The sequence below is a fragment of the Seriola dumerili genome, unplaced genomic scaffold (assembly GCF_002260705.1).
Source record: "Seriola dumerili isolate Sdu_G_001 unplaced genomic scaffold, Sdu_1.0 BDQW01000050.1, whole genome shotgun sequence".
NCBI classification, from domain to species: domain Eukaryota; kingdom Metazoa; phylum Chordata; class Actinopteri; order Carangiformes; family Carangidae; genus Seriola; species Seriola dumerili.
Window position 1 is genome coordinate 4,249,686 of NW_019174305.1, and position 20,757 is coordinate 4,270,442.

General features: G+C 39.8%; 1 protein-coding gene across 1 annotated transcript in view; it reads left to right on the plus strand.

The window, feature by feature from the left end:
- Positions 1–20,757, plus strand: part of LOC111217899 (VPS10 domain-containing receptor SorCS3-like) — a 234,281-nt gene that overhangs the window by 106,573 nt on the left and 106,951 nt on the right. The window contains exon 3 of the mRNA XM_022739921.1: positions 20,525–20,624. Coding sequence (XP_022595642.1) covers positions 20,525–20,624 — 100 coding nt within the window. The remainder of the gene's footprint in view (positions 1–20,524; positions 20,625–20,757) is intronic.

Here is a 20,757-nt window from a genome sequence, read left to right on the forward strand (position 1 = left end):
GTGGAAAGAAGAAGAAAAGTAAGAAAGAAAAAAAGCAAGAAAAGAAAGAAAGAAAAAGAAATCATAATTTGTCTTAAATTACAACAAATTTCTCGCATTTTTTTGTGCTATAGGGGGAATTGTTCTCTCATATAGTAAACTGATCTTATGTGTAAAATTGAATGAAGGTCCCCTTAATTCCTTGATATGTTCCGGATTACTGATTTTTCTCTTGATCTGGAGGAAGTAGTTCAGCACACAAAATCTCCCCACCATTGTCTAACTGTTGCCTAATTCTTAATAATCACTGTCATTTTCAGTGACACTAATTTCAGGCAGTTATCCTCATTACGAACATCTTTCATACCAAACATCATTACAACTGTAATCAGCATGTTAATAGGGGACAAAAAAGAGTGAAGAGAATGCTTTTTTTTTATCAGTGTTAATTTGCTGAATGCGAGAATAAGACCAATTAAATCAAAATAATAGACTCAAACCCGCCCGATTATTGGGTGTGAAAATTTGCCTTAACGAGATAGGAGAAAACTGGCAAATACTATGGCAAAATTCCCCGGGAATGAAATGAAGAGACAGTTACACGTTCATGTATTGTAATTGGTGGTGTTCATTTAGAGGTCCACTGGGGGACAGTTGTTCATTTTCACACATATTGATTGATCCAGGGATAAGATAATCATTGTTACTGAGAGTTATTTCCACTGCATGCACTGCAATCTCTCTCTTTTTTACTTTGTGCCATAGCTCCAATACCACACTTTTCCGCAACTGTGCAACTCAATTGTTCAGCTCTTTTTCAGTGAACACACACATGCTGTGTCTTGAATTTGGTTCTCATCAGTAGTTATTTCATAATACTGAAGTAACAGTGTTTAGTAACTTGCATCAGAACCACAAGTGTATGTACTGTTTGTTTGATGAGTTAAACCAGGAATTGAGTGACTGGTATTTCTTGCCAAAATCTGTTCATGTTTCCTGGAGAAAAACCAAGTGCACTTATGCATTGGCATACTGAAGAATATTATATGTACTGAAGCAAATGGGATTCCTCAAAATCTCATTAATGCTCCCATACAACTTATGATCATGATGAGAAATCTGGGGTACCCTGGAAAAAGAGATAAATTAAGTAGTACTTAATTTACAAAATCACAGGAAAACCTTCAATTCGAACATATGTTGAAATCAGTGATTCCTGGCAAAATAAGTACAACCAAAATTGTAAATTAAAACACACTTTTTTAATTGTTGTTGTGTGCTTTATCCTGTGCTTCTCTGTCCTCTTATTAGATTTATACTGTTAAATACATTTATTAAAATCATTTTTTTTTGCTTTTCTTGTGTTTGTAAAACACTTTCTTAATTTTGAAGGTTGCTGCATGATGCTACACTATGCAGTTTAATAACTTCAAGATGTGCAGGAAGCTAAAATGTGTCCCTTTAGAATTAATTTCACTGCAGACCACGACAGACTGAGGGAGAGCAAGGGGATCTGCAGCACCTCTCTTTTGAGAGGACCGTCATTGTTGGAGAGGATTCCCTTGCCTAAACACATGTGGCCGTCAGAAAGAGAGTGAGAGGATGATAGCGCTGCATTATCACTCCCTGACTGCAGACTCCTCCTCTCCTGCTGTGCCAGGATAGGGTCACCCGGGGGTGAGGAGTGACATCCTCTCAAATTGCATCATTTTGCTGAGCATGCTCACAGGCTATGTGATATTTCACAGGTCAGTGCCTATAATAAGGGCCCGGCTCTCTCAGAGAGACCCACCTGATGTTTGTCACCTTTTGCAATTGGACTTGGTATTTCCCTCAAAACCTCGCCAACCTGGACTCCGCACAACTTTTCTAAAGCACTTCCCTGACAGCACTTAGGAGAGGATATGATTGATACAGCTACTGTAGGCTCTGCTAAAATGATTGTATATGGAAGAAAACAGTGGAAAGTAAGATGAATAATAACTTTCAATATAGAAACATTCATCTCTACCATAGTTGTGTGCAGCAACTACACTTTTATTAAAGCTGCAAAAATCAATATTGTTTTAATTAACAACAGATCAAATGAGTACTGCTCGTGAGCTAATGACTACTGCATGGTGAATTATTATCAAACTCTGCAGTTCCCCTAAAGCAGGGCTTGCTCACATTCAGTTTTAACTCCAAATTAAGTGGTGCAGATTATATATGTCCCCATTGGACATGCTTCTTTGGCCATGTCTCAGCAATTCACTTCAGTATAATGTTGGTCAGCTATGAAAAAATAAATAAATAAATAAATAAAACAAAAAATCAAGTTGTACGAAACCCAGAGGTGTAGTGGTGCTTATATATGTGTTTATGTATATTCTACCATATACCCACCTAGAAATAGCTGTAGATACAATGCAGTATGTATCAGTGCCCATCTAGCAGACTACATATAATCATGTTGCAGTCAGTCATGTACAGTCATCTGTGGCCTTAGGGACTTTAAGCAGCGACGGCTGAAGTGACAGCTATGGCACCCGTATACATTCCAACACATTGCCTTAGTAGTGGAAGTAAAAGATCACTATACAACATTTAACTCTAACAACTTCACTACTGCAGGAAATCGAGGCTGCTTTGAACATTGCTACAATGTCTTTTAAAATGACCCGAGAGCACTTGATATTTACTTTAGAGACAATTTAATATGAAATGAGGAGTTTGTATAAATATGTCTGTTACTTCAGCACCACGGACAGCGTCATGGTTTTATAAACACAGCACAGTTAGGTTGTGGGCTGCAGAGGGAGGGTAGCAGGTTAACAACAGTTTGTGCATTTTGGTGTTTTTGTTATACAATACATGCAGGTACCAAGATCACAAATGTACATCAGAAGCCATTCAAACAGTATTTGTCAGACAGAACTAGTTAGATTGTTTTTTTGTTTTTTTTTCATAAACAGCAATCAACCTGGATCAACACAAAACCAACATATTTATAAACATGGCCGCATATTTTTATATTTTGTGGTTATGAAAAATAAAAATGAAGCACTGAATTATAAGCAGCTTGAAAAAAACAAACATATATCACATGCAGCTGACTCTGAAACTAATTTCACATGAATTACTGCAACCTTTTTGTTTTCCCCTTCGTGCTACTTTACCTTCAAGTTAACACATAAATCACCCTCACTGTTATTAAAGAGGTCATTTACTCTGATCCTTTCTCACAATATTTAAATTCTTACCTTTTTAATTACATACTCTTGGGGTGCCCCCCCCCCCCTCATATCCTGAAGCACGTATTCATTTTCTTCCTGTCATAACAGCAAATGGTAGATTTCATCACAAGGCTTTAGTCCCGAGGCTATGTGGAATTTCATAGCACTGCGATTCAAGGGCGTCTCTCTGGCTTGTTTTTTTGGCTTGCAGTAATCAACTTAAAGTCTCATCAGCCCATACAGCTGCTGCAGTGATGAATGCTAACTCCTCCAGTTAAAGAATGTTTTAGTGTGTAAAAAAAGTTATTTGATTTGTGAACCAACCACCATGAACAGGTATTATTTTGCTTGTTTAATCCTTAACTAGTAAATCATGATTCACAAGCTATTCAGACTAGCAAGTGAATACCCCTCAAATGTATGTCAAACTGTCCTATGTTTGTCGACAGCAGCAGGGTAGCCTTAGAGCTCTGATTCCACGGCTTATCTGAAATGACACAAATATTTCCGTGGAGGACAACATTCTGACATCAGTCCCCCACAGCGTCATGCTGGACTGTAGTGGCTGGTGATGTTTTGTTTTTTGCCCATACCAGCTGCCCGCTGCTTGCACAAGTCAGTGCTGAAGCCACAGGCTCAGATCCGTTGAGATTATGGACAGGTTGCTGCCAACGCTGAGAGACGCTGCCAAAATGGCTGTATGCGTGTGAACGGTATGAGAGTGTGTGTGTGTGTGTGTGTGTGTGCAGCACAGGAGGAAAGTTTAGTGAAGGTTGCAAGGAAAGTTTATTATTCATTTTCCCCTCCTTCTTCTTACTTACCTCGGTAAAACTTCACTTTCACATGTCTGAGTTATAAGTTCCACATGATTGGCTCTGGAGCTGCTTATCAGAAAGAAGAAAGGTACCAGATAAAGGCGCTGCAGAGTCGTGAAGGATAGCTCCCACTCACCTTCCAGGAGAGCACTCTTCCCCCTTCTCTTTGGAAATGGCAGCAAAAAGGTGTATTTACCCCTGTGCTGCGGCAACAAGATGCACGCTGGCAAATGAGCAGGCGATCAAACAAAAGACTTTTAGTGTGCGTTCAGACTTCTTACACTCCTGCCTGGCTTTTATCACTCCTAGTTTACCAAGTCTCCACCAGGGAAACAGCTGGTGTTCTACTAAACACTTGCATTTGTGAATCATTCAGCCCCGGCAAGCAACGCTGACAGAAAGGGAGGGAATAATTTAAAATTGGATTCTGCATACACAGTGCATGATGAGCATAAATCTAAAGGAGTTATGACAGATATAAATCAAAAGTTTGTTTGCAACCTTCATCCATTATGACACAGTTGAAAAAAGGATTCAGAAAAGGTTCCACTATAGTCGGTGAGGCACATATTAAAAAGGGAAAGATTTCTCTTTCCCTGTTTGCCTCAGCACTTACAACAGTTTTAGAAAGTGAACCTTTTATTTTTAGAGTCACTCTGTAAGTTTACAGACAGATCATTAAGCTATCTCCAAATGCCATGGGATAAATATGTGCAAGGAAATGATGTGTGAAGGCACACCTGACCCCCGTGTCTGTGCTCTACACCTCTAACAATCTCCCTGTAGGTATACACTGAAAGAAAGTAGGACAGTGGCTCAGCTTCAGCTCCAGCTCAAAGGAAATGGAAACTTTGCAGATAATGTTGGTTTAAATTATAATTACAATTTTTTTTTCGGAGAATGGAGGACCAAAACTGACAGAATGTAATGAAAGGTTATCAGATCAAGTCAAACTGGTATCCTAACACATCAGTAAATCATTTCTTAGTATTTTATTTTATTGATTAAAATGGGGTTTAAAAATAAAAATGAAGATTTATTCTTTGCCTTTAACCTCTAACCTCTCACCTGGTTAAAAAAACAAGAAATAAGAAAGAAGCATTTTTTTCCTCTTACCAACAATCAGTTGAAATATATTAAAACTTCATTAATTTTTTCTTTTCTATTTATCTTTCACTTGAGCATTTTATTTTTCAACTTCTTCCTTTTCCTCTTATTTTTCTTCATTGAAATTTAATAGCCTAATTAATAACATTTTTCACAATGCAACAATTTTCATTTTCCTCAAAACAATCACAATTTTCTTTGTGGTTACATAATGAGATGTGTGTGTCGGTGTATGTCGTAGGTATGCTATATAGAAGTTCACAGACACAGCTGTGTCCAAAATCACCTGTTTTTTTCCAATGTATTTTTAAAGGTAAATAGGTTGCATAAATATACAAAGACACAAACACGCAGCGAATTCAGAAAATATCTTTATCAATTTGAAAACACACACACATGGAAATACGCAAACACGCTGTAATAACTCACAAGACATGCAAATACACAAACCTCAGTCCTACATCACAACGGAAGTGTTTCCAGGGGACATTAAAAAGTAATGGACCTGGCTGGGACTTGCTGTTCAATGCCCAATTTCGACTTTAGAAGTTAAAACCCATGGATGTATACAGAGCCACCGCTCTGCCCTGCAGCCAATTTTTCCCAGTGGGCACTTGAAATATCCCCTGTGGCCCATAAAGCATTTTTCCCATAGACCACAATAGTAAAAGAGACGCATGTAAAACTGTTGACAGGACACCTCCGGCTGTAAACACAGCCAATTATTAATCTTTGTGTTGTATATTTTTAAGCCATGGACTTTTAATCTTTGTAAAAATTTTCCTAAAGGTAGGTGCGCCGCTCACGGTACAGTCTGCCCATGACAACCGAGGTCCGATACGCCTGCTGCAGTAGGGGGCCGCTATCTCAGGAGACACTCCTATGGGTCGTATCAGAGGATTGAAAAAAACAATCTGTGTGGCTGTTCAGGTCAGAGGAGTGGATGAGTATATGGATGATTTACAGTACTTGCAAAAGCTGGGGTAATGTTGACTTGAACCTACAGGGCCACTATGGTGTGCTGCCACTTTTGCTGTTTTCCAAGCCTACTCATGGTTTGACTAATGAATCGAGGTCATTCATGGTTGTTCTTTGCCCGCCAGCCTTGAAAGATTTATAAATACATTGGGAGCATTTTCCTCTATAGCCTGAACGCTGACTTAGATTTAAATCACATACTGTATAGTAGCATCTGTGGTGGACTGAAAGGCAAGATGGTAGCTGGTTTACCTCAGGGAGGACAGAGCTGAGAGAGAAGAGAAAAGAGAGTTGAATGAGGCGGCCAAGTCATGAGACGGTACAGGTCAGGTCAGTAGCCAACATTCACAGTGGAAACAAGGTGGATGTCAAAAGCAGATTCATCTTTTGTAGCCTAAAAAGTCCTTCTAGACCTCATGAAAAAGTCATCATGTCTGGGAGGAATTTTTTAAAAGTTTTATACTTTATTTAAAGATTCATTCTGGAAGAAGCATTCCAGACTGTGGCGAGCAGGGTAGCGGATGAAGCGAAGATATTTGCCTACCCGCTGTCAAGGTTGAATGGAGAACACGGGCTGTGAGTGGGATACACAACAAATGTTGTCACTGAGAGCGATCTTTGAATGTCAGCACTTCTGTCCCACTCCGGCTGTTCCTTTAAGGTATTTCCTCAACACTGCATTTGTCAGGAGCAGTGCAATGATGCGGTGAGGGCTATATTTGGTATAAAGCCTGATGACAACATGGGATACATGAGGATTTAAAAAAAAATATATTTCCTGTTCTCCCCTTTCTGTTTTGCTTGTTGTTTACATGTATCACACTCCGAGGTTGTTCTGTGAAATCTTTTGTTTTCCGCTGCAGGATGGGCTCTGACTTTCTCTGTGCTTTGTATTAGCAGCAGCATGGATTCTAGCGCGGTTGGCAGACACATTTCCTGTTTTCTGTTTCTTTCACACATGGGTTGCTTTTATATTTTCTGTTCACTCTTTCCCTCTAATACAGACGCAAACATTAACACACGCACACAGACGGATGTGCACATAAACGCATTTCTTAATCTACTGAAAGAAAGTCAGACTTTATGGTGCTCAGTCTTTTGAGGTTCCATTATTTTTTTCATGCTTCACTGTCCTCTACTCTCACGTGTGTTTCACTGACAACACTGAGCGCTCCCGCAGAAACACCTGCAAATACAGTATCTTCCAATCTCAATGTGGCAATTCTCCAAAGTCATTTTCAATTATGCTTCAGTGGATTCTGCATTAGGGGAGAGATTGTGCAGCAGTTGCCTTAGGTGGAAACATGGAAAGATGCAAGCATCTGTGTGTGTGTGTGTGTGTGTGTGTGCGTGCCACTTTTTGAGCATGATTTTGTGTGTGTGTATATGCTTCAGTTTGTGTGCAAGTTCTCACAAGAGTGCAGCTCAGGGTGAGTGTATATTCTACAGATAAACTCCATGACAGCTTGTATATTATGACTCTCCTTGCTGAGATATACTCTGCTGATGGTAGCGGTGATTATTTAATGCTGCTTGATGTTTGCTTCCTCTGCTCCAGACATTTAGATCTCGTGTAATATCGCCATTTCATTCACTAGGCATACAGCAAATATTAGAATGGGTTTTCATTGACCTTAATGTTTTCATTTCTGTCTGGAATCAAAACAATACCATTTGCTGGTGGAGGCCAGGGGAAATCTGATCTGCAGTGCATTTCATACGGGTTTTAGCAAGTGAGAGTCCCCTCTGTCTAATCATCTATGTTTTTAATGACTTCTTTTTAAACATTACATCTGCTGGTTAGACATATATGTACCATATACTGTATGTAAATAAATCCGATGCTTCTTTTACAAACCGAGAGTGGGGAAGCTGATTTCAGCCACTAGTAACATGAAGCATTATCAGAAAACAAAATCTCTGCCCCATGACTTTACTGTATGCCTTTAAATGTAGTGGACGCAGCCGATACGTCCTCCCTTTCAATATTAATTTAGTTGCATAAACTCCTCCAACCTAAACAACCAGACAGGTCATTTTTTCCAACCCTCTGATACCACCAATAAGAGGGGCTCCTAAAATAGTGCCCCTACAGCGGCAGGAGTACTGGACCTTAGTTGTCATGGTTACAATAATAATAATGATTGCTACTCCTGCTCATCACCAGTAGATGTTGCTGCATTGCGTCTATGATAGTTTTTTTGTTCTCCCTATTTACATGCATACATGAGTGGGTAAGAATATTAAAAACACCTCTGAATAGTCCAGCACATCACTACCACTAACTATGACCTCACAGCTAAAACATACTGCATAACTGAATCATCACCTCTATGTCAGTGTCAACAAAAACTGGTTTTAGGCATCATGGAGGTAGACTTAATGGCAGAATAATTTGATCTGATTGCATTATATAGTACATGTTTATCACATAAAGTGTATAAATAAATGCAGTACATTATGATATAGTCATTTTTTTTTTCGACAATGAAGAGATAAGCTCTTTTATGGTCAGTTATTCCTGTCTGGCAATTTTGATCAATAAACAGTTCAACTCATTGGCTTGCAACATTGCCTTCAAGGAAACAAAAATATAGTTATAACATGATAGCTACCACAGTAAAACCATGATGGCAAAATATCAAATGTCAAATGTATGCTCCTTCATGGACTTCCAACTTTGTTCTATGTTGATACAGACAGTTCAATATGTATTTCACATTCAAACCTCTCTTGTATGTTGACTACACTGAAGAACAGTTTTCTCTGTCCCTAGCTTTTTGTTGCCAAAGCTAATACGAGATGCATAGGGCAGCTGCTTAGAATGGAACCAATATGCCAGAGTTAACTCTACTTGCTGTAATAGTGAACTATGACAACAGTATTTCTGCCTGAATGTTGTCAAGAGTGCCGGCTTAGTGTTTTGGATTAAAGCACTTAATAATCCATTGCTGACTAAAGCAGTACACTGGCTGCAAGTAACAGACTAATTGCCCAGTGCAACCCATCCATCTATTCATTATCTGTGCCCGCTCACTGCTGCTCAGCCTCACAGAGAGGCTGAAGCCTTTCTCTTCATGCTTCGCACGAAATAGCAGGGAAACACCCTGGACAGGTCACCAGTCGCCACAGGGCCATCACACAGACAAATACATCCCGGTCTGCACTGTGGGCAGTTCTGACCCAGTGAACATTGATCTTCAGTTCATCCACATGTCTAGACATCTACTGTGGGGTATGACTGGGTTAGAATTAGGTTGGGTTAGGTTAAATATAACCATTGTTGCTAGCATTCAGATGGGATGAAGGTCTGTTTTGATCAAATTGTTAAAATGCTCAACTGAGTTGCTTTCAGTTTTCACCATGCACTTGCAGCATCCAAGCTTTATGAGCAGCAGCATTATTAGATTTTGGTTGTCCACTTGGAACCCAACGATGAGCTGATTGGAAGTTGGTGGTCAAAAGTCAAAGGTCAATGTGACTTCACAAAACATGTTTTTGGCCATAACTCAAGAATTAAAACGCTAATTATGACACAATTTAACACAAATTTTAAAGTGGATAAAGTGATTACATTTTATGGCCAAATGGTCAAAGGTCAATTTCACTGTGACATCATAATGTTCTGCAATAACTCCTCGGGCTATTATTCAATGCTGTACCTCAGGAACAGACGGGGAGATTGTGATCATATTTCCTGTAACTTCACTGGTTGTCAGAGTTTTTTATCAAGAAAATTGTATGTCATTATCAGGTGAGTGTATAATATTGCAGACATTAATGTGGCTTTTCTGGATTATGAAGAGATTAATTAATTATGGAGACCATGAAAACTCATTTAATAAAATGTATTATGTGCTGCATGATGATATACTGTACATTTATATAAATGAATGAATGAAATGTGTTTGTTTTCAATGTGAGCGCTTATGTCATGGCTGGTCAACTGATTAGTGTGAGCATAAAAGACACAGGTTCTGGCTGTGCAATTTTGAAAATTTGTAGTGTATTATTGCTGAATACATCACACTAAAATGTCAATATTAATCTCACTAAAATCTCCCATAGGTGTTTTGTTTAGACTGAGATCTGGTGACTGTGAAGACCACAGAAATGTTTGACGTCATTTAAATACCTGTCAAACCATTCAGAAAACATCTGCACCTTTCCTAGAAGCATCTACATCTGTCATGTTTCTCAGGTTTTTCCTTTAATCTGTCAACTGTCTGTAAAGCCACTGAAATACATTTATGTGACTTAGATGGTTATGTAACTGAGATGACTAAAAAGCTTTCCTTTTTTTTTCCTAAATTTAGCCCAGTTTTAATCTAGACACAGTCATCATTTGACCTTCAAATCAGTCCTTACTGAGGAGGTTCAAATTTAGCTGACTTGCATGGGAGGACATCAGAGCAGCAGGAGAAAACCCACAAAAAGAGAAGATCCAAGCTCAACACATAAAGGACCTGAATTTGAATGCAGGATCTTCTTGTTCTTTCAGCTCTGTACAGCTTGAACATAAATATATGTTACTGGTCGATTTCAAAGCAGGGGGAGTTTAAATCCTCAGCAAACCCTTTGCTGGGTAAATGAAGGTTAAAAGGAAGACTTTTAGTTTGCCCAAATCTGGCCTTTCCTCCATTGCCGTCAAATTCTCAGGTGCTTTGTTCTGGCCGCAGCTCTCTTTAGTTCCTTTCCCGGTCACCCAAAGTTCCAAAGATTCGATCCGGAGAGCAAGCTTGTGTCGAGGACCTGTGGTAAGAGCAGAATTGGCTTTGTCACCCCCCTAGAGTGTGTCCCTGGAACAAAAGACTGCAACAATTCAGGCAATTGCAGTGGAAATGTCTGCGATGCATTCAGGCATCTCTACCCCTGACCCCTCCGCACTGCATAGAACACTTCGGTTCACCACTGCTGAGAATGTTTCAAGCACATCAGTCAGCGAGTGTGCCGAGTCTTTAGGCTTGAATTTGCCGCAGGGTTCTGTGCTAAGAAACCTTTTCCTCTCTCTGCCCCCCCCCCTCCCCCCCCCCTGTGCCGCATGTGTCTCAGTGTGACTCTCTTTCGGAGGACAGACAATTGAGTCGTTGATTGTTTGGTTCAACTCTGACAACCACCTGATGATGCTTTCATCTTCAGACCCCTGAATGATGAATATTGATTTGGTGTTTTCTGTTCCCATTGTGCCTCTTTGCTGTATCATATGCACTAGCATGCATTCACAAACAGTTTTTGTTCAGGAGCAAGCAAGCCAATGTCAGGTTCTACAGTGAGAGGAGTTAGATTAGTAACCTTTTGGTTTGCAAGGAATGATATTGCAACAGACTTCCCCTCTCTTTAATTCCTGTATATGCTTCAGGGTGATGTGCTTTGTTTGTAGGAGCTTGATAAACTAAGATGGTTTGGTTGGGGTTTTCATCCTTCAGTCTTTGAAGTACATGGATTTTCTCACTCTCTCTCTCTCTCTCCCCAGAGCGTGGTCAACAGTATTGTACACCAACACTGAATTGTTCTGCTTTACTGGCAGCCATCTGGCAAAACCTCACAAACATCCCGTAATGCAATTTCTGTCTGCCTTTTTTTTTCCAATCATTTGATGTTCACACACTGCAATGCACTGCAATGCACTCTCTCTGGCTCTCGACAAGAAAAAAAAAAAAAAAAATGGAGGACTTCACATGGAACTTCAAATGAAAAGAAATAGAAACCTCCACTTTGTGATTATGTATGTACAGCAGATGCCATTATGGTATTTTTGAATTTGTTTTGTTTCAAGAGGAAGTCACATTTTTGTAATGTCACACATTGTAGCCTAATTATTAAGGTTCCTCTCCAGACATGTTTTAAACTATGTAAAAATTCTCTGCTATGATTAATATTTAGTTTAACATGGTTTTCACACATAAAATGCAGGGGAGAGAAAAGGAAAACTGGGGCTGGAAGCACATTTACACTTTCTTCCTCATGGGGAAATTCTGGATCAGGCCTTGTGCCCCACCCACCACAGCTGCTTTCGCTAGGTTAACAGGTGAAAGAACAGAGATTATCAAGATGGTTAGAGGAGGAAACATCTTAGAGACTCAGCCACATGTTTGAGCCTCAGTCAGACCCAGACTCAGGAGTTTGTTGAGGAGTTTATTATGATCAAAATCTGCAACTAGAAAACGTTTCAGAACGGTCAGCTAACGTTACCCAATCCTCGGAACAAAATAAACCTTTCCAGTGTTGTTGAAGAGTCCAGTGAGTTGGGTTGCTCAATGGTGGAGTGAAGTCCAGCCTGGCTGTGTGGTCTCTGTGTAGCTGTTCCACGCTAACTCTGCCGTGGCTTTGTGTTGTAACCGCTGAAGTAAACTTGTCCACTCATGTCGCTGCTGTTGAAGAGCAGAGTGAGAGAGAATGCTGAATCTCTCAGGCGGCAGTGCCGACCTGGGCTGGAGCCTTGTCGCTCCATGAAGAGCTGAGAGGGAAGAGGAGATGCTGCTCCTGAGCAAGCCAAGGAGAGAAGAGGGAGAAAAAGGAAGGGGATCGGGTTTTGTCTGGTGACACCCTCCGGGGTCACATGTCACACACTGACCAACACTTACTGGTCAGTGAGGTGCCTGGGGGAGGGTCGTCCCCAGGTGTGAATAGTGAGGAACTGAGTTATTTTGTCTGCAGAACAAAAGAGCATATGGCCTCCACCAACTTGAATGTACTGAGTCTCAACAGGTTATATGACGTATATGAAACCCTGGCTGTCTGAATCTGTTTTTATGAGATTGGTTCACTGCAGTTCCAAGGTGGAAATACTCAGTCATGGTGTTGACTGCTTATTTCTCATGATATGTCCTGTATTATATAAAACAACAGCATACGGACATGTTAACAAGGTTAAAAAATTGATTTTCATTGCACGGGGTGTTTAATGTTTAGACAGAGTAGCCTTTTGCAATCGATTACGCTCTTTAAATGCCTCCAAGAACATAGCACTGCTAGGGAGGTAAGTCTGTTTCATGGTCACAGACTTACTGAGGGTCCTCCACTCAAGGGAATCTGATGTAACATCCAGAGTCAAGTCTGCCTTTATCCCATTTACTGATATTCACAAAAATATTTCCACCTGCCATCTTTCACCACAGACTGCTTTTTGTCTCAACAGAAATGGAAACAGGTTGCTTTTTGCAAAACGCATACCAGTGTTGTTCTTTGGATTGACAATATGTAGAAGACTCAAGGCACTGGCAGTATTTGGCTTTCTTTCCTTCAACACATTGTTTTTGCAGCTTCGCCTCTTCTCTTCTCTTCTCTTCTCTGCATATATCGACCAGACAGAACAGGAGGTAAACAAGTGTCTCAATGGACTCAGCTGATGCGGAAGAAATGACAATAACACGTGTTAATTACGAGAGGGTTCATTCCTCTGCAGACTTTCATGAAAATGTAGATATATTTGTTTACAGAAAATGATGGTTATGCATTATATGCCTGGCTCTATGAATTAAAGCAGAGCTCTCAACCTGGAGTGCATCTTGGAAATTTGCATGCTCATGTTCATTCAACCAAAAAAGGGAGGGCCCTATATAGTGAATGTGCTCTCATTAGGCCTACTGTTCATAGGGAGGGATCCTGGCTGTAGCATCGGGTGAAAGGACAACATTTTCTCCTCAACCCTTCAATTGGCGATCGACTATTTGCCTCACTGTGTGTTGATGATGTCAGGTCTGGTTTCAGTGAAACTAGTGAATGTGCACACTTTTAGAGGTTGTTTACTTGGTAGAAAGTAAAAAATACATTTACTGTATTGTAGGTAAGTACAGTTTTGAGGTACTGTTTTTTATACTTGTACAACTGTAGCAGACACTCCAGTGTTTGCTATGTGTTTTGCTATTTTAGGTAGCATGTCCCTTGGGAATTGCCCTAGGGTTGCCATAGAGTGTTTGTTGTTTTTGGAAACTGTTTTGGGGTCACCTGTGGAGTGCAGAAATAAAGAGAAGTGTGGCTATACTGTTCATTGTACTCCATGTCCTGTTTGTTATTTTGATATTAAATACAGTTAGGTGAATGCAATATGCTCAGTGTGCTTTCTAAAAATCTGTTATGTATTTCTTTACTCAATTATTTTACTTAGCTGAATTTAAAAATGGAAAGTTATGACTTACTGTGAGAATGCAACAAATGAAAGAGTCAAATTAGCAGCTGCAGCAGAGAAGCTGCTGATTGGATGCACGACCACGACAAGTGTCCCAAACCAAACACACCTGCCCTGTCGCGTGACCAACAGTTGCATGCTGGGTCTGGCTAACGCTAAATGCTAAATATACTGTCGGTGGATCCTTCAGCTGTGACGGAGAAGTAGCGGAGAAGCTGGAATTAGAGCAGATTATGGAGGACTTCGCGGTGCACGAGACGTAGAGTGACGTTCAGACAGGTGTGTGCAACAATTTACAGCACCAACAATTGCACGTAGCGTTTTGTCTGCGTTTGTCAGCCGCAGCCGCTGAGGAGTTTATGTTTATAGCCACATCATACATCTACATCTGCTGTTGTTGTTGTTAATTCTGTAAGAAGCGGCAGAGTTTTGATTTATGGAGCTAAATATTGCTAAATAAAGGCTATGGACTCCCGCCGAGGTGTCCTGGTCTTTCTATTATTTTGTCATTGCCATTTATAGAAGGTAGCTAGGCTAAATAACTGAACCACTTCTCTGTGTAAAGTAGTACACCTCAACAGCACCACACAGTGCTTCCAAAATGATCATATGGTTGAATCAACACCTCTCTACAACAGTTAATAGCATTGTAATTGCAGAACTGTTGATTTCAATTAGTTAGCATTAGTTTTAGCTAGGTGTTCCTAATAAACTGCTAACTGCCAAGTGGCATGTATAGGCTATGGAATGAAATATCATTGCATGCACGCCTGGTAGCCTAAAGATTTAATTTAATAGTTTTATGTTGTTGTTGTTTCCCCTCCTCCTCCCCCTTTTAAAAGTGTAACACAATAAGATTTACTTTTACTTATAGTACATTTTAACTGACATACTTTGTACTTATATCTGAGTACATTTTTACACAAGTAATTTTACTTGTACCTTAGTAGATTTTCCTTTAAGTAACAGTACTTGTACTTGAGTACATTTTTCTAGTACTTTTCCACCACTGCTTGTACTTAAATCGAGTATTTCCACTACATTTTAGCTGGAAATATTCTACTTTTTACTGTATTTATCTGACAGATATAGTTACTTGATCTGAGAGTAAGAAAAAAAGAACAGTCTTATAAAATACATCACATTGCTAAAGATTATACCACTTTTTTGGCATGTTACCTCAAAACAGCAGTATGAAGTTGGTTCAGATGTATATGAATTGTTAGCAGCTCCGCTAAACTGTGATTTTCATTATGAACTTATCACATGGTCTAATTTAAATGACCATTCAAGGCACAACGAGGTAAAATTATCCAATATTTATAAGAAAGCAAAGAGAAAAGTCTGAAAGCAAAATCCAGTTTATGAATCCAAACTTCTTGTTTTAATATTCTCTCCTCTCCCTTTAATTGTCTTATAACCCAACAGATTTATCTTGAGACCTTTTTGGGGGCCTCCCCCCTAGGTTTGGAACAACTAGACTAAACCTAACTGTATTTAAAGTAGTTTAAACTAGTTCCACCTCAAGCAGCTGCAACCGTAAAATGCTGCTTACATGTTGTAAGCATTAATATTATTGCACTATTGTAGCTGTTTAACAACTCTGTCGCCGGATAAGAATGTCGGATACATTACAACATTTTGTTTGTTTTTTTGCTTTTGTGCATGGCATGTACTAGGCAATTAAAACACTTTTTAAAACTTTGGGAAAAATCTTGATAGTGGTTTAAAAAAACAGCAATTTTACAGTAGAGTTCTCAATGCTGAGAGAGAGAAGCCGAAAACTATATCCTCTACTGTAAGACAATGACAGCAAGATGTAGGCAGACACTGGTCACATCGTACCTGAATCTGTTTTGCAAAGAGCAAATAGGCAGAAATAACCTCCCTCCAGGCACCAGCCTGTCTGATGGCAACTGTACATGACACCAGGCAAAATAAATACTACATCCTGCCTATTTCTGTTGCCATACAGAAGTGGTGGCTGATCCGGCCAACTCAAGGCGGGTGTCAGTGTACTCACAGTTCTTTTATATGCAGACAGAGGGATATACAGGAGAGAACACCTGCAAAAGATGGATCACATCCTAATATTGTAAATAAAACAAAAAAAAATACATCTCTTATATGCTTAAAAGTAATTAATACCACTGAAGAAACATGCCAACCTCTAAGTTTGGGTTCAAAGCCTGGTAGTTTTTAAAAACAATAGAAACATTCAGCTTGTTTCAGTGAAGTGGTGCAGTAATTGATGTACTATGAAATATAGCATGGATAATCCTCTCTGCATCACTAAGAATGCTTAAAAGGTCAGATCAACATTAGCTGTGAACACACTCAAGGTCTATAACAGACTTTCATTTTGTCATAATTTGATTGGAAACTCATTTGTGTCAAGCCTTAAAAGCCAGTGATCGACATCAATGCTGTTATGCAAAGTTAATTTAATTAATCACAAATGTGAAAAATAGCACAGAACGGTGACCAAATAACAGTTAATGTGGAGATCGTTTTAAACTGAACGTCAACAAAAGGGAATATAGTAAGTGTAACAGAGGTGAGGTAATATTTATTACAGGACTGTTGCGAATTACACTGTATGTTGATGTTACATTTGTAATCTCCACCCACCATAGATCAGAGTCTTCAAATGTAGGTGTCTGCTTGGTTTGATTGTCAAGAACCTAAAAGTTAAACCTAAAGTTTACAAGTAAATGATATGCCATTAACCAAGATGATCCCATATCAGATATGGGATCATCTTGGTTAAAGAGGCAGTTAATTCTTATTTCTGAACATGTTATCTTGTCCATATCAGGCTAACTTTAGCTTTCTTTGCCCCAGCAAGATTAGCAAACAATTCAAAGGAGTCAGTAAGGAAGCTTTAGTGTTTTCCATGACTTATAAATTGCTTTGGATAAAAGCATCTGCCAAATGACTAAATTTAAATGCAATCATTGCATCAATGCAATCTGTCATGGGTTACCATGGCGGACACTTTATGTTTTGAGATTTTGATTGGACATTTGTCATTTCCTGTTTTATTTTGTAGTTTGTTACCTCGTGCTTCTGGTTCTGGTTGAAGTCCCCTGTGTTTCCACGGCTTTTGCTTCTGTTCGAGTTCCCCTGTGTCACCCAGTGCTATGGCTTCCTGTTGTGTTCCCCTGCTTTATCCTGTTCGCCTGCATTTTCGATTTTGAGTTTTCACCAGATTTGTAAGTTCTTTTGATTAAACAGTTTGGCACTCACTTTGGCTGCATTTGGGTCCAGCCCTACGTTAAACTGTAACAGAAGCAAAAGCTGAGGAAACACAGGGGACCTCAACCAGAACCAGAAGCATGAGCTTTACATTTGGAGAACATGATTTGTAGGCTGGGGTGTCTCAGCTGCACCACAATGATTATGGTGCTAATGGGGCACAACAATGTTGTTACACATTTTACCTTTTTATATAAAAAAAAATCCAGCTCCTGTGATTTGGATATTCCCCTTGGCCATATTGTGATTTTGAGTATATTTCAATTAATTGCAGCCCAAGTTTTGACCGAGTTGAAGATTAAGACATAAATGCTTTCAGCGTCTTGCTGTATGACACACAGCCCCTTTCTCATCACCTTTACAAACCACTCCAAAAAATATGATGCATATCACCACTTTCCATTTAAAGAATCTAAGCATATACATTATGGTGACTGGATGATGAAGGCAGTGGTGCTTGTCATGCCAAAAACAACACGTTTCTATATGAAGTCTCCTCTCAGGAGGCTCCAACAGTGTAGTTTACTGCTCCTGCTCCAAATCAGGATTATTCTCAGTGCAGCTCTTCATCTCTCACTTCCACTTTATTATGCCATGGAAGTGATGATGTCTGTCTGACTCATTATTATGCTTTTTTAATCACAGCAACTACTGTTTCTCTGAGGCAATCAGAAGTGAATTTGAATGTGAAAAATCTCTATAATTTCTCTGAAAGTCTGCTCCTAAGGAAGGAGTACAAGCAGCGGGATCTGACTAGAAAAAAAAAGAAAGAATGAGGAAATAGGTATCATCTTCACTTTCCTCATAGCACCGTGAAGTAGACTGCAAATCCAAATGGGAGTCATGCCACAGTTGTGGATGGGTGCTTCTGTCCCCACAGAGAAAAATATTTGAAAATCCTGGTCACAAGAATGTAGCATTGATAGGAAAAAAAAGGAAAGGAAAGGAAAGGAAAACCCAGTACAGCTCTGTAAATGCTGTAATATTCTACTTGAAGGCAGATTTGGTAGTTACTAGTGATGATGGATTTATGTGGAGTTTCTAGGGACTAGGTTGGCTAACAGGCTCATTCCCACTGTTAAATTATTAAAGCCCAGGGGTTCAGGAACATCCACATGTTTTTGCACTCGTCATATTTTATTTCATAGTAGTCATCGGGAGAGAATTAATTATTTACAGTGCCTGGTCCCCAGACATTTTCGAATAGTTCGTTTTTGCTGGCAGCTATAGATGATTGGTTAACCTTCTCTTGTTCTATTGCCAGAGGTTTCACTCCCGCACAGAGTAACTGTACACAGTGCATTCAGGGAGTGTTCAGACACCTAAACTTTTTAACATTTTGTTTTGTTTCAGCCTCATGCTAAAATCCTTCATTTTTTTTCCCTCACCAGTCCACACTCAATACCCCTAATGACAAAGTGAAATTCTGAAATTAATTCAAAAGGAAAAAATGAAATATCACATTGACATAAGTATTCAAACCCATTGCTCAGTACTTAGTTGAAGCTCAGTACTTAGTTAAAGCACCTTTGGCAGTGATTACAGCCTCCTGTCTTCTCGGGTATAACATGACAAGCTGTGCGCACCTGGATTTGGGGATTTTTCTGCCATTCTTCTTTGCAGATCCTCTCAAGCTCTGTCAGGTTGGGTGGGGACATTTTCAGGTCTCTCTAGAGATGTTTGAATGGGTTTAAGTTAGGGCTCTGGCTGGGCCACTCAAGGACACTCAGTCTTCCCTAAGCCAGTCCTGCATTTTCTTGGCTGTGTGTCTAGAGTCATTGATCTGTTAGAAGGGGAACCTTCGGTGAGTCTGGGGTCCTGAGCTTTCTGGACCAGGTTTTCATTAAGAATCTCTGTACTTTGCTCTGTTCAGCTTTGCCTCAACCCCGACCAGTCTCCTTGTCACTGCCACTGAAAAACACCCCCTCAGCCTGATGCTGCCACCACCATGCTTTTCCATTGGGATGGTATTTGGCAGGTGGCGAGCGGTGTCTGATTTCCTCCAGACATGATGTTTAGAGTTGAGGCCAAACTGTTAAATATTGGTTTCATCAGACATGAGAATCTTGCTTTTCACAGTATGAAAGTCCTTTAGGTGCTTTTTTTGCAAACTGGAAGCAGCTTTCATGTGTCCTTCACTGAGGAGAGGCTTCTGTCTGGCCACTCTGCCATATCTCTGATCTCTGGAGCTCAGCCAGAGTGACCATAGGGTTCTTACCAATACCCCTCTCCCCCGACTGCTCAGTTTGGCCAGGCGGCCGGCTCTATTGAGAGTTCTGCTTGTTCCAACCTTCTTCCATTTAAGAAATATTGAGACCACTGAGCTCTTGGGACCTGTCCATACATTAGATCTTTCTTGTAGCCTTCCCCAGCCTGGACACAATCCTGTCTGAGCTCTGCAGGCACTTCCATCGACCCCATGGCTTGGCTTTTGCTCTGATAAGAGTTGTCAGCTGTGACACCTTTTTATATAGACAGTTGTGTACCTTTCCAAATCACATCCAATCAGCCGAATTTACCACAGGAGGCCTCCAATCAAGGCGTAGACACGTCTCAGAGATGATCAAGAGAAATGGGAGGCACCGGAGCTACATTTCAGGTGTCATAGCAAAGTGTCTGAATACCTATGTCAATGTGATATTTCACTTTTTCCTTTTGAATAGAATGTCTAAAAATCTGTTTTCACTTTGTCATCATGGGGTATTGATTGTAGATTGATGGGGGAAACATGAATTTAAACAATTTTAGCTCAAACATAATAAAATGTGAATAAAGTGAAGGGGTCTGAATACTTTCTGAATGCACTGTGCAGTACCATACCAGCCTCTATCTGCTTGTTGTTGTACTGTAGGGTATGACATTGCACTCTTTTCACTGCAAAATAAATATCATTTTGACACGTATCATGCAATGTCCCAGTAATCCTTAGTCCGTTTGTTTACCCATTAGATTTCCAGCAACCTTTCAGTGTGCTTTTCACGGGTTTATTTTCAATATTATTTGCTTGCTTTTCACTTTGTTTTCTCTTCATTTCGTCCATTCAGATCTACTGACTACGGCTCCACATATGAGAGAATGAATGACAAAGTGGGATCCAAGACTGTCCTCAGTTACCTCTACGTCTGTCCAACTAACAAGAGAAAGGTGAGATGTTTTTTTCTTTCACTTTATCAGCTCTCCAATGAAAAATGTATTTCTTTGTTCAAAATGTTTATTCAAATGTTTATTTTATTTACCATTAAAAAGACTCAATTTCTTAATTTGCTGTTGATGCTGT